Source organism: Sphaeramia orbicularis, chromosome 1 (assembly GCF_902148855.1).
Source record: "Sphaeramia orbicularis chromosome 1, fSphaOr1.1, whole genome shotgun sequence".
NCBI lineage: Eukaryota > Metazoa > Chordata > Actinopteri > Kurtiformes > Apogonidae > Sphaeramia > Sphaeramia orbicularis.
In genome coordinates, this window is record NC_043957.1 from 29,326,571 (window position 1) to 29,340,924 (window position 14,354).

Below are 14,354 nucleotides of genomic sequence, written 5' to 3' on the forward strand. Positions count from 1 at the left end.
AAAGGGTAATAAACTGCAACCATTAGATCTGGGAAAAATCATTTAGTTCTGATTTTCTCTGCTTTGATTTTACATTAATTTGATTTGGGCGATGTCTTAAATGGTTTGGGTTCTGCACAATAAGCTTATAATGTGGCTTCTCTTATTCTCTACATGGACGTCAGCAATTTTTTTAATTTTATTTTTTTTCCACTAGTGCTGATGTACATGAACATGCCTGATAAAGACATTCTACTACCTGAAACCCAGTGTATATGAAAAAAATCAATTTATTTACATATTTACACAACCTACACATTCACACTCAGCATATGAATATTTGACCTATCAGAAAGATCCTTGGCAGCATCCATCAACAAACTGAGAAAAAAAGAAAAAGTAGATGTGACCTGATGTGATGAAGAGGAGCACACACTCACAACCATGTCACATCTTTAGGAATTAACTGATGAGTGGGTGTAAGGAAAATTCATGACTCACATGACTTGTGCAATTCTATAAATGACATAGATCTATTACTCCATGTTTATTTTGCCTGTTTTTCATATTTTCATCACTAATGTTGTTTATATTAATTTCATCTTGTTGCATTTTTCACATACTTTTCAAGTTTGTCATGCATGATGCACCAAATCTTAGTGTCTTACCTATTCTGTCCACGTAGGATAAAAATGGTCTTGATATCTGGAAGATACACTGTAATGTAAAATAAATAATAATCCTTAACTTTCCTCAAATGCACTGAAACTAAAATTACAAACCAATATAGAAAATGTAATCAGTAAAAGTTAAAACTTGTCACAATAATAAATAAATAATGTACTGATTCCTGAAAAAAGTCTTGAATTAAGCATTATAGCATTAGTTGTTAGTTACTTCTTTGCTGGTGACAAAATGTAATCAATATAGGACTATTATAACAGACTTTTTCCATATGACCCACCAATAACTTTCATTGACAGTTTGTTCCAATATTTCAAGGTTTTCAATAACAATAAATTACAATAGGTCATATTTTATTCTGTTTGACTGTGTTTGTTTGTGTTAGTTTACAGATACAGCTGCAGCAAAAAATTATCATCATTGCCAATATTATCATAATAATTTTATCAATTAACTGCTTTATTCATACCGCTGCTTTACTATCATCTGCATTATGCAAAGAAAATCAAGCAACTCTATAATGTGAAATGTTATAAGCACAGATATACAATTCTGATAATTAATTATCAGTGATTATTGATTTGCACTCACTGGATTTATTTTGTAAATCAATAATAATCGCCTCTGTTCACCTGTATAAAGACAGCTGGATGAAACAAAAAGAAATGTCATGTTTCCATCCATATTTCTTCAATCATTTCAGTGTCAGAGATTTCTTTGTACACATCAGTAGGCTTTGTATATCTGAACTATTCATGTCAAATCTGTCCTGTACTTCTTTTGTTTACACAGCCTAATAAGCAAACAAGTGTCATTTTTATTCATGTGTCTCACTGTTCAGTGCAATAAATGGCTCTTCTTCTTCATTACATGTACAGTAAGTGTATAAATAAACTGTTGTTTGGCTATAAATACTATACAAATGGTATAAAATGGACAAAAAAAATATTAAATAATTATTTGCAGTTATTCAGATACTTACTAAATGATGACTGCCCTCAGTGTTCAGTATTCATATATTCACACTATCATGTCTGCACTGAATTTAACATTTGCTGACTGTATTTGTCGGGTGTACAATGATACCTTTAGTATCATAGATGTAAATGGAAACTCCTCTACCTCTATGTTCTCTACTGTTGTCATACTCACATAAGCATCAAAGCACTTACACATACAAACATAGACAAATTCACTGTTAAATGTAATAGAATACAGATGTGTATTAAAGGCAGAGGCTGCACATTTCATATTTCAGAGTAATGCTGTAAAAATGGAACAACGTTGCACTCTTACACTTCCTCTGATGAACTTGCATCACTCCAAAAAAAAAAAAAAAAGATCAACAAGCTCAAGGGAATTAAAGTATGTTTTCTGCTGCTTGTGCATGTCTGTAAATAGTCAACTGTGATGAAAACAAACAAACCTCCCTTACTAGTATATTATGTAATGCTAATTTGGCATGGAAACCTGAACCTAATTTCTGGTAATGGAGCTGGTAATTTGTTGTGTTTTTCCACCCAATTAATCCTCTTAAAAGTAAAGTGAATATTCTAATGAGTACACAATACATCAATCATATTTTTGACACCGTTTTAGAAAATGATAAAAAACACCAGATCTCCAGATGTGGCCATTCATCACAAAAGAGTCGCAGGAAAACGTCAGGAATAACTTAGTCAGAGGTGACAATAGAAGGTGGGATGGCAATACACAACACCAGGTTAACTATGGGTGAGGTAAACATATTTTTCAAATGCCATGCGCATATGTACACACACACAACAGACGGGGGGCTCGAGGGTGTTAGAGGCTGTTATTCATTATCCACACGACTGCATTCCAGGGCTGGACAAAAGGAGTTATCGCCACCATCATTTAGAGGCAAGCACAAGAGAGGTAGAGAGGGATTTAAACAGGTTCTCAAACGAGATGCCCCCACCTGATAACCTCAGCAGTGCTGTTGCACCATTCCCACATGTCCTAATACATTCACAAATTCAGAGAGAGAGAGATGGGGGGGGGGGGGGGCAATGGTGGAAGGAGAGGAAAGAGTCAAAAGGTTGAATGAATGAGAAGACGAGGAAAGTTGAGACAAAAAAGAACGGACACAGAGAAAGAGAGAAACAGTGAACAGTGTGAACATTAACAGTGACTGGAAGCGATGGAGAGATAAGGACACCTCCTCACAGCCGTCACAGGAAGTGACCAGAGAGAGAGAGAGGCTCTAACAGGTGCACCTCACACTACTGATGGGGCTGCAAGTGTGCTGTGTGAGGCAGGTCAGATAAGAATGACCCAAAGTGGCAAAACAACTCCATCCTCCTTTCTACTCCCACTCCACCTCTTTTTCCTTGACTACCTGGAATTTCTAGTGAAATGTCTAAGGAGCTGAAGAATTTTCCTCCTCAGATCATTCCTGAAAATTGGGTTTGGGATATATTTGGATTCACCTTTCACAACTTTATATCTTGATGGAGAACTGTTTCACTGTGCTTTCAGACTGATTTAAGAAGAAATTATTTTTATGCTGCCTAAAATGTAGTTATACACAAGACTCATTTTTCTACAGGGGGTAAACAGGTGAAGGGTTAACCTGCCTGGGTCAAGGGGTCAAGCATCAGAGAAGAAAATGAAACTAACCTGATACATTGTCATTTGTCAACATAATAACAGATATAATGCCATGTAGAGATGTTAAATACAAGTATCTATTTGTCTCACCTTTTTTAAACTCCTCCAGCATTGCATCCAGCTTGGTGTCATTGAACACAAAATGCAACGGGTGGCTGTAAAACTTTGTGATGGTTTTGAGAGGGGTGCAATCATCCGGGTCCACAAATGCCAGGTCCTTGACAAACAGCAGATCCACTATGTTAGACCTCTCGCCCTCAAACACCGGGATACGGGTGTAGCCGCTCTTCATAATCTCAGACATGGTGTTAAAGTCGAGGGTGGCATCCCCGGGGATCATGAAGCAATCTCTCAGCGGGGTCATCACGTCCTCTACGGTTTTAGTCCTGAGCTCCAATGCGCCCTGGATTATGTTCAGCTCCTCCTTTACCAGGTCGTTATAGGGGTCCGTGACGCGCAGCATCTCCAAAAGCTTCTCCCGGTTGTACACGGTTCCTATCTCCTGTCCGAGCAGGTAGTCCAGCAGCTTGCTCACCGGGTAGGACGCCGGGAAGGTGAGCAGCATGAAGAACTTGGTGAGGAATATTGTGTTAGCGCCGACTGCGAGGCCATGTCTGGAGCAGATGGCCTGAGGCACGATTTCACCAAAAATGACTATTCCAATGGTGGACATGACCACAGCGATCAAACCCGAACCGGCGATATCATCCAGCAGGATGGTCAGCGTGGTGTTCACCAGCACGTTCCCGAGCAGAAGCGAACAAAGTAAGTAATTCCCTTGGCTCCTGACCGGCTCGATTTTTTTGGCGTAATTCTTCTCCCTTTCCGTGCCGCAGTTCTGGACTATCTGGAGCTCCATGGGGTCCAGAGCCATGAGCCCCAAGTTCAACCCGCTGAACATTCCCGACAGGCAAAGCAACATGGAAATGAAGATGACCTGGAGCCAGAAAGGCAGCAGAAACTTTTTCTCCTCCACCACTATCACTTTGGTGTCATCCCCGTCGTGGTAGATCCAGGTGTTCTCCGTCCACGGGTCGTGCATCCCAGCCACGGCCGGTGACGAGGTGGCGATGCAAAGGTAGTACGCTTTGCTCCTCTCCGTCTTTCGCAGAGGTTTGACCTCAATTTCAACTATTCCCGACGTCTTTCGATTTAAGATGATGTTGGGCAATATAATTATATCCGAAGTCCTAATACCACAGGGATGCAAGCCGGACGAGTCCTCCTGGCTCTGGTTATCCCCCGAGGAGCTGTCAAGGCTCCCTACCGCCCGGGTCCGCTCATGTTCCGTAAAAGCAATTTTAGACCAGGTCTCGTTGTTGATGTTCTGCCCGTACACCCTTAATTTCACCCGAGACCGCTCACTCACCCGCAGGTAGCCCCTATCCATGAAGGAAATGTCGTCCGTGTCCTCCAGTCGGAGCCCGATGATGACGGTCTCCTCGGACCCTTCCTTGCCACTTGTCGGGGTGACACAACAGCCAGTGACGGTTAAGAAAATCATCGCCAAAGCTCGGACCCGGTTAAGTGACGCCATTTTTGCAGCGGTGGGTGCCTGGGATAACGGTTCTGCCATATTGATAACCATTGGCAACCAACCTCCTGAATGAAAAGGGCTTTTAAAAATCAGAGCCAGTCGGAGTCCGCCTTCATCTCCACCGAGCGTTGCCGTGACTCGCGCATCGGGACCTGCTCGTTCCCACTACGTGTCCGACACTGATGACTCGCGAGCGCAGGCTTACGGGCCAACTCGTGCCTCCCCTGATGTCCCCGAGACAGGCGACGGCTTCGGCCAATCAGTCGGGCCCGTTGGCCGAAGGGCGGGGCGTACGCAGCCTCCTTGGCGAATCAAATTCCAAAACAAGTGCACCTCATGTTAAGAGACGGACGGGACTCTACTCGTGACTTTAACATATATCTACTACAGAGGAAGCCATGGGGTGATACGCTGCACCGCTTTACACCATGACATAATGCACTCTCCTGTGAACACATATTAAATCTAATGCACATAAATGTTATGTTTCAGACTATAAGAGGTGTTCATTTAGAAGATGTCTGATGCCTTTTATTTGTGTTTGCTGCTTTAAAGTGTTCACATAGGGCCCGTTGATGCCTCAGCAGTAAGTCAACCCTATGTCCGTAACAGAAAAGTTTCTGAAACTTTTTAACCTATGACTTTTACAAGAGCAATTTGTGCCTGCTCATCACAGGTGAGAGCCATAATGTGAACGTGATTTACGAGCAACTCAAAGAAGTATTTCACAGCAATAAAAAGCAAAATCACATCAAATAATAAAATTAGATTGCAAGACTCTTGGTATCTGAAAGGATCTTAAAACAACTGTCAGTCATGTCTTTTATTGACATAATAGTGCATGAAATAACTGATTCGCATTCAGTTCACTGGTATTTATTGAAATTTAACAAAGTTTAAAAGTTTATACAATCACATCGATATTGATTTGAACATTGCATCAAAGCTAAAGTTGCATCATATGTGGACAAAAAATATGTCAAAGGTGTATTACAAATATTCTAACCAATCTGTCAAATAATCTGAGAAACGTAATTTGTTAAGGCAAAGTGTATTACACAGGACATGGATAGATGGGGGAAATGAATACTGTAAACGAAATAATCAGACCATTTTAATTAATTAACACTGCTCAGGATTATTTATGTATTAAAATATACTTGGGTCTGAAATAATTCCATGGATAGCTGCCGTTTTGTTAATGCAAGATAATCATCTGAATAATTTGAGTATAATCTGAGTCTTTAATTAATGGCACACAACACAATGACAAGTCATAAGGGTATAGTGCATTTTAACACCTGCTAGTGAGCATAAACAGGTATGCCCGATCCTCTCTCTTCCCATTTCCCACCATCACTTGCAGCAGGTAGCAGCTTGTGTGCTGCAGCAACCCCCAGTGGCTGAACCCGGCTGTTGTTTCTCCAGCTGAGGGGCCAGCTCAAAAGGATCCATAATGCTCGCCTGTGTGGACAAGTCCCCATAGCATAATTCATTTGGAGTTTGCAACATCCAGTTTGATATGAAATAAATTCACTTATTTCATCCACAACTATTATCAAGGTAAAAAACATTACAAAGTCAAAATAAAGACATCTGCTCCCTTTGTTTCTAATTTTTATTATTTAATACTAGTGAATATACCTAATGTTCTACTACATTAGAATGTAATCTGATGTTTATAGTCTTCCAGTGAGTGTTTACTGCAGGTGTATTGACTCAGTGTCTTTTGTCAAACACTGGCTGTTGTTTAAATCAGCATTTCACAGTAGCTGTACTTTGAAGAGACAAGACCAAAGGGTTTTTATTACTATTATCACTTGTTAGAGATTGCATAAAAGTATCTTTGTGCTGATTTCAGATGGTCAGTCCAAAGGTTAAACCACAGGATAGATTTTCAGGAATGACTCAATTTTTTTACCTCTTAACTCCCCAAAACTAAATGGAAATCTCTTTAGAGTAATATGAAGGTGTCCTGTGTGATTAAAGGATTAGGATTCTCATTGAGAAATGTATAGTTGTGTTTGTAGTTGTGTATATGTGCTCAGATTGACCATGAGAGCAGATAAGATGGCATTCCTCTAGCTGAGAAGAGAACATTCCTTCCTGTTCAAGGTTCCCCAGCATGACTCCACAGTCTGGTTATGACTCCAAGACAGCTGCTTGACCTTGTGCGTGTGAAGTGTGCGTATGTATGTTTGAGTGGGTATGTGAGTGTACGCAGCCCTCATCTTGGTGCACATGTGTGTGTGACTACATGCACACAGAGACAGCGGGGCTCTCTGGGTGTGTCAGACTACAAACACACTGACCTCTAGTGCTCAAAGAAAAACCAAAAGACACTTGTATGAATTTGGGGCACAACCTAGTTCTCTTACGTGCAACTGTTTTACTCACTTGAGTCTTAGAAATCGTTGAAGATGTAGTGATATGCAAGGAGAAAATGTACAGAGAAATTATATGAGGACTTCTTGAAGTTCCATTGGTAGTATTTTGATTTTGACAGGTGTCATGTAAACATTTTGGAGAATTTTCCAAATAAGACATGTGGCATATGCTAATGTTATTCTGATTTTATAATTAAGATTATTCAGACGTGGATTATGTGTTTCATTTGCAGCAAGGTTAAAGAGGGTAGTGAAGCACGGTCCAAAGAAAAGTGTACATCTCTGGTTACAAGGAGAAACACCTACTTTTAATAAGATGGAGGATATGGTTTGGTATTGGTTGGATGTGTGACCTTTTCAAGGTGTTTGAAGGAATGAAAAAGTGAGACTGGTCAGTCAGGTTTAGCACAGCTACATGAAAACAGGAATTATAGTGGATGATTAGCTTTCTCTGGAATAAGGATACACAACCAGAATATTTTGTTAATATACACTGTTGCCCCATTAAGGCTGGAATGAAACATTTTTACCTCTTCTCATGAAATGATTGTGACAATGTAATTTATTCATGATAAAGTGTAATTGGGCCTCACAATGTAATCATTGCACAAGGTCAAAGGTGATTACTGATGTGTATAAATACAAATAAGAGGAGTGTGTCTGAAAACAAAACTTTTTTTTACAAATATATGGGCAACAGAGTAAATGTAATCAGTGTCACCGCTTAATCAGTTATTACTTGGCTTTTCACTGTTCTATAGTGAGGTTTTTTTGTGGTTTGGAGTTTGTATCTGTACACCTAAGTACTGACTGATCAATTAATAACTGTGCAGCTTCATCAGTGCAGTCGTGCATTCTTATCTGTTGTCATAGATATATTTAAACACAAATGTGTACACAGGTTTGTCACTGCAAACATCTGTGCAGCAATTAAAGATCACAGATCAGTCACATTATAGTGTGGCTTTCACTGCTCAGACTCAAACGTTATTCGAGTTGGAATTCAGGCAGGTGTCTTTCAGTTCTAAATAATTACTTTGATTAGATGTGATTTTTTCTGACCATTAGATTCACTATTTTTTTCTGGACGATGACTAAGAAAACACAGTTGCTTATACTCTGGACTTCAGTTTTGCTTTGTGCTTTGTGGTGGTTTTGGATCAGTCTGACCTGCTGGAGAATCCATTCACTAAAGGATTTCTAATAAACACAGGGTTGTTCAAAGGTGTTCAAAGGGTTAGGTGCTGCCTGGGTTCCAGTGTTTTCCTTAAGGTTGAACACTTAAACATATGATGAAAGGTCCAGAAAGTCACATTTTTCCATAAAAAATGAGAATTTCACATTATTTTTGGAATTACTATATCAGTGTTGCGAGGAAGCTAGTGCAGATAATGAAGTCCACTAGGGTCTAAATCAGTAAATCTGGGAAAAACTCAGATTCAGTTAGTCTTGATAATCTCTATTTTGGCATGGATACTCCAGCTAAGCCTGGTGCATGGAAACAACTTAAATAACAGGAAATTCATGAATCCATGGAACAACCAGGTAAGGCCAGTAAAACCTTCCCACAAATGTGTGTATCTTCACTCAGCACTCCCTAATCAGTGTTGGCTCGTTACACTTCAGGACACATAAAAGCACTTTCTGACATCCTTAATGATGATGAACCACAACAATATCGAGGTCAAGTATGGATTGAGAATTAAGGATCACATAATCAAGTGTGGAAAATAAGATGCACCCTAAATTGCCATTAATGTTATGATACTGACCTTAACTTTGACCCCACAGCGTTCAGACGACCCTCCAGGTGGCTGCAATGTGAAATCCTCTGCAAATCTGGACTTGGTCAAGATCTTGGCCATTTCTCCATCTACTTCCACCACTTTATCAGCCTGTTAAAATGTACCCACATCTGATTTAGTTTCAGTAAATGTAGGACAGTCATTGAACAAAAGCTGTTCTTGCTCTAAGAGCTACAGACCTGGAAGGTGTACTGGCAGTCAAACTGGAAGCTGCTCTCTACACCTGTAATGCCGCCGTTGTACATGACCTGACAGGGTTCAGTGGTGCCTTTAGGGAGCTTGAACAGGCGGTACGTGGCAGAAATGAATTTATAATCACCTGTATTGCAAAACCAAAGTATGAAAAATTATTACATGGCAAAATCTTAAATATAGTTTCTTTCACTTTCATGTCAACAGTTCAAGGTTCTATTGAAGAAAAAAATTGTCACATATGTTTTAGAGAGTTGGAGGGTTAAATATGGTATTGACAGATTTATTTACTTATCACAGTTAATATTCACTAAGACATGACTCAGCATAGCAGCACCCATAACCATGATACTTTTGCTTCCCTGTTCCAGAGGCATGAAGCAATGCCACTGTATAAATTATTATATTTAATATTTTGATGCATAAAGAAGCTCTACTGTGCAAGTTAAAGTGAAAAATCATGATTCTATAACATTCACAAACACCTGGTAATTTAGACTTTATAACTGCTAATAACTACAATGTCTACTTAAAGATAAAGTGGAAAATAAAAATGAGATGTTTGGGGAAAACAGTATTTGCACTCACACCTGATATGTTTTTTTTTTTTTTTATCAATAATTCTCATTAAATTAAATAAATGCTTCAAGGCATAATTGATTATACAGTACAATCATAGGTTAACATTAGGGTTAGAACAGTATGTACAGCAGTAAAAATGAATGGTTCAAGGGAAAAAATAACTTCTATAAACCAAAGTGGAAGAATTTAGTGTGACCTCCCCTTTCTCTTAATATATCTAATATACTGCGCCCTTTTTTAGACAATATGAGAGTCATTGCATTAATTTTCTGATGTTTTATACCAGGTTTCATTCAACACATGTCAGATGTTTCTGTTTGTGCTGCTTCTTGTCATGGGTTCAGAGGTCACATTAAACAGTGACTTTAACCCATTTACTTCAGTTTATTGTAAGTCTTTTAAGGCTGTGCACATATTTCCTGCATTTCCTTGTTGTATCTGATGAAAAGAGAATGAGAAATAGATGTGTGTGCATTTCAACCCTGCAAAAACAAAGCTAAAGGTTGCCTAGGACTTTTGCACAGTACTGTACAACAATCTCAGATTACATTAAATTGATGTATTCCATTTTTTTGCAAAACAGAAACACAAATTAATGCTTGTTAGTACAGCACTCCCAAAGTTAGTGTTTAAAAGTAAAAAGAGATACACTTAAATACACAAGTAACAGGACTTTTTTCAGACCCAGAATCTCTTTCAGTTCTTTGTTGTCAACAGTGATGATGGCGGCTGTAACCAAGCGTGGGGGGCTGAACCCGACTTCTTCAGCCAATTGCAGCAGATCCTTCCACCACAGTGCTCCACCAAGACACTCGCCTGCCAAAGTAAAACAAGCTGAAATATACTGTAATTGAGTTTTGACATTTTTCTGACAGCAGATCATCAATCCAACTCACCCCAGAGGACCTTGTGATTTTTAATTTCATCAGTTAGTCTTGCACTGCTGTACACGTCACTAAAGTAAAACTCTCCACCATCCTAAAGATCAAAAAGTTGACATTATTAAAATGACACACACTGTTGAATCTAATGAGTTAAAATGAATCTGGATGTACTAAATGAATCATAAGATTAACACCACAGCTAAGTTAAAGGCAGTGTACCTTGAGCACATCATAGGCTTCAGCCAGTACTTTTTTCTTGTCTGGAGCAAGATTCACCACACAGTTGGAACTAAGTGATGGAAGAAAGTCACATTTTCAAAATAATTTCTCTTTTATAATGTAACATTAAATTAAGAGAGACAAGAGCAGCATCTTACATGATGATATCAAATGAGTTCCTTTCCAGTCCTGCTTCTGTCAGGGCCTCGATGTAGCCCAGGACAAAATTGACATTGGGCTTCTTGTAGCCAAACTCCTGCATGTGGTGTTCCAGGTAAGTCTTGGCCAGTTCAAGCTAGAGGAGAACAGAGACTGGTGTGACATCCCTCCAGTGTGTGTACATTTAATTACTTCAGCTAAGGAGGTTATGTTTTCATTGTGTTTATTTACATATTTGTCTATCAACAGGATTACACAACACATGCTGCGCTTATGTTTATCAACCTTGATGGAAGGTGAGGGCATGGGTCAAGGGTGAATCCAGTCAATTTGGGGGGTGGCATTGTGTGGGATTTGCTATAGCACAAATTCACAATGATGAAGTTGCTTCATCATTAACTTCATTAACCCTTTTATATCAATGCATAGGGTTGTTCAAGTTCATAATTGCAATATTTGCAATAATTACTCCAAATTCTCTGTTTTTGGCCTAGTTATGGCACTACAACACCAAAACATTTCTACATGGATTGCCTGATCTTTTTTTTTTTTTTTTTTCAAAATTATCAGAAAATAAGTAATTATCAGATAATTGATATTATCACTGATGTGTAACATCCACCACACTTACCTCTGAGATTTAGTTTTCCTTAATCAATCATATGTTATCTTTATGGAAAGAGGCTTTTAGACATCTTAATATTTATGATTAAAGCTATGTTGAAGCGGATACAAACAACTGACTGGAATATACTGTATGTCTATCACTGGAAATAACCCACTTAGACATATTTAAGTCTGATTTGAGAGCAATAATCCCATTCAGTTTTATAATAATTAATGCATGAAAGGGTCAGTGCTATGGAGCATTACTTTGGACCTATGTTTACTTACAATTTACACAACTAGACAAGATATAGCAGATTCTCATCTCCCTACATCATATCCACCATGCTGAATATTCTCACTGTCCACTACTACTATACGTCTACTGCTATATTTCAGTTCACTGGCCTTTAAGTCAGGTGACTTGTGGTGGAGTGCATGAGATCAGTGTCATTACTGTTGGTTCCACTATCCAACAGGTCTGTGTTAACCCCACAAACATAATCACTCCCCACAAATGTAATAAACTGCAAAAGTAATAAAAATTTGCATATTGTAACGTAATAATTCCACAAACGTAATAACAGCTGCCTACCAAAAATGTAATAATTATTACTTTTGTTGGGATTTATTACGTTTGTAGGACTTTAAAAATCTTCAGTAATAAATTCTGCCAAATGTAATAAATTACTACATCACATACATTTAAGTCATGCATGCATATATATTCATTCATCTTTCTTTTTCTTCCCATTTATTCTTGTCCTTTGGATTCTTGCCTTTTTAGAATGATCAAATGTTGCAGTTACACCACATGGTACTAATTCCAGATTAACAGGTGTTTAATTATAACTACAAGTGAAGGAACTAAACAGAATGGGGCAAAATGTTGTAAAGGTTTTATTATAAAAGCTTCAGTATGAACTGGATATTATTTATTCTCATTAAGTATAACAGAAGCCATTTAAATAAAATATCTGGATATGATTCTGATAACAATGGAGAGGGTAAGAGCACACTGTGAGAAAATGGGGTATTACGTTTGTGGTAGGCGACTGTTATTACATTTGTGGGAAAGTTATTACATTCGTGGGATTATTACATTAAAAGCTGCAACTTTTAATTACATTTGCAGTTTATTATATTTGTGGGAGTTATTACGTTTGTGGGGTTAACAGTCTGATATGAAAAATGCATGAACAATGAGAGTAAATACCGAATCTGAAGTTCTGATGTTTCAAACTAAGATCGGGAATGACAATCAAATACGGCAGAGTTAGAATAACAGTAAAATATGCTCTCAGTTCTGGATCAGGAGGACACGGATCATGCTGATAGACATTGTCATATAGCAGGGGTACTCAAATTTGGTCCTCGAGGGCTGGTGGTATCCTGCATGTTATAGATATTTCCCTCTTCCAGCACACCTGGTTCAATTAATGATCAGCTCATCATCAAGCTCTGCAGAAGCCTGATAAGGATGTAACGGCATCCAGGTGTACTGGAAGAGGAAAATATCTAAAACATGTAGGATACCGATGCTCGAGGACTGGATTTGAATACCGCTGTCATATAGCATCGTGTGTGATTTCTTTTTTTTTTTGCCAGTGAGGTACTGTACCTGGTCCTCAGTCATGTCAATGCCAGTGACATGGCCTTTCTCCCCAACCAACTGACTCAGCATGTAGCAGTCCCTCCCAGATCCACTGCCCAGGTCCAGTATCCTGCAGCCCTCCAGGCACTCGGGCACCACCAGACCACAGCCATAGTACCTGAGACAGTAAGACCTACATTATAAACCCCTGTATATCAGTGCTTCATGTCTATATGAAACAGTGAGGGCTGACAGTCAGACCTGGCAGTGACTTCAGGATGCACTTTGCTCAGAGCCTGGCGGATGAAGGCGGGGATGGGCTTGGCTGGAGTCACACAGGCATTGGTCTGCAGGTCTGCGGAGTTCTTCAGCCTCTTGCCATAGTAATCCTACTTGTGCAGATAAAGGTTGCAACACTTGCACACTGTTTATTCACTATATGACATGTGGATTATGTAAACTGGACGTGAGTAGCATTTAATGAGGAAAAATATAAGTTTAGAGCTAAATCACTGCAGACACACATGTATAATTATATGGGATTTGGGTTAGTGTTGCACCTGCTACATACAACTTTACCTTAACGTCCAGGTGGGTGGTCGTGTCTTTGAAGCCTTTGACGCTTTAAAAAGACGAATGTGTTAGCTTTAACATATGTCAAGTTACTGCCAGCTAACGCTATATGCTAATGTGCATTTACAAGCGCATAACAGCTTCATAAAAGTTATATTTCCTTAGTTTTTATGGTTTTGTTACAAAATATGTCACACTGTATAATTAACACTGACCACTATTAACTGTAACCGAGGGCAAAGGTTAAAAACTAGCAAACACGACACTCATTTATACCATTAAGTCGTGAAAAACACACAGAATATGACATGTTTTTTTTTGTTTTTTTGTTTTTTTTACCTGTTACGTGTCCTCACCTCTGTTCTTCAGCCATTGTATCTAATGCGTCAAAGTCCAAAATATCTGTGGTAAAGTGTGGTCAAACCCTGGCGTCAGGTCTATCGTATCAAATTAAATGACATCGAACTTCCGGCTCAACAGCACCCCCTGTCGACTGTCCACGGTCACTGCCTGAAGCCA

The 14,354-nt window shown here is 38.9% G+C and overlaps 2 protein-coding genes across 2 annotated transcripts in view; both read right to left on the reverse strand.

Moving 5' to 3' along the window:
• cnnm2b (cyclin and CBS domain divalent metal cation transport mediator 2b) overlaps window positions 1-4,994 on the reverse strand; it is a 55,711-nt gene extending 50,717 nt beyond the window's left edge. Inside the window, exon 1 of the mRNA XM_030138302.1 lies at window positions 3,388-4,994. Coding sequence (XP_029994162.1) covers window positions 3,388-4,885 — 1,498 coding nt within the window. The 5' untranslated portion in view covers window positions 4,886-4,994. The remainder of the gene's footprint in view (window positions 1-3,387) is intronic.
• A 691-nt stretch (window positions 4,995-5,685) lies between these two features.
• On the reverse strand, window positions 5,686-14,295 carry as3mt (arsenite methyltransferase). The gene is made up of 11 exons (XM_030148587.1): window positions 14,192-14,295; window positions 13,842-13,884; window positions 13,524-13,651; window positions 13,290-13,440; window positions 11,062-11,198; window positions 10,904-10,973; window positions 10,697-10,778; window positions 10,485-10,616; window positions 9,206-9,345; window positions 8,994-9,116; window positions 5,686-6,298 (listed from the first exon to the last, which is right to left on the reverse strand). Exons 1-11 carry the CDS (start codon window positions 14,206-14,208, stop codon window positions 6,191-6,193), a joined length of 1,131 nt encoding a protein of 376 aa, XP_030004447.1. The 5' UTR covers window positions 14,209-14,295; the 3' UTR covers window positions 5,686-6,190.
• Window positions 14,296-14,354: the final 59 nt, after the last annotated feature.

Excerpts from the sequence above, each read along its gene's own strand:
- as3mt (XM_030148587.1), bottom strand. Across the intron at positions 10,974-11,061 it reads AACTCATTTGATATCATCAT|TTCCAACTGTGTGGTGAATC; the intron begins GTAAGATGCTGC and ends TCCATCACTTAG. Across the intron at positions 10,779-10,903 it reads AAGCCTATGATGTGCTCAAG|GATGGTGGAGAGTTTTACTT; the intron begins GTACACTGCCTT and ends TTTGATCTTTAG.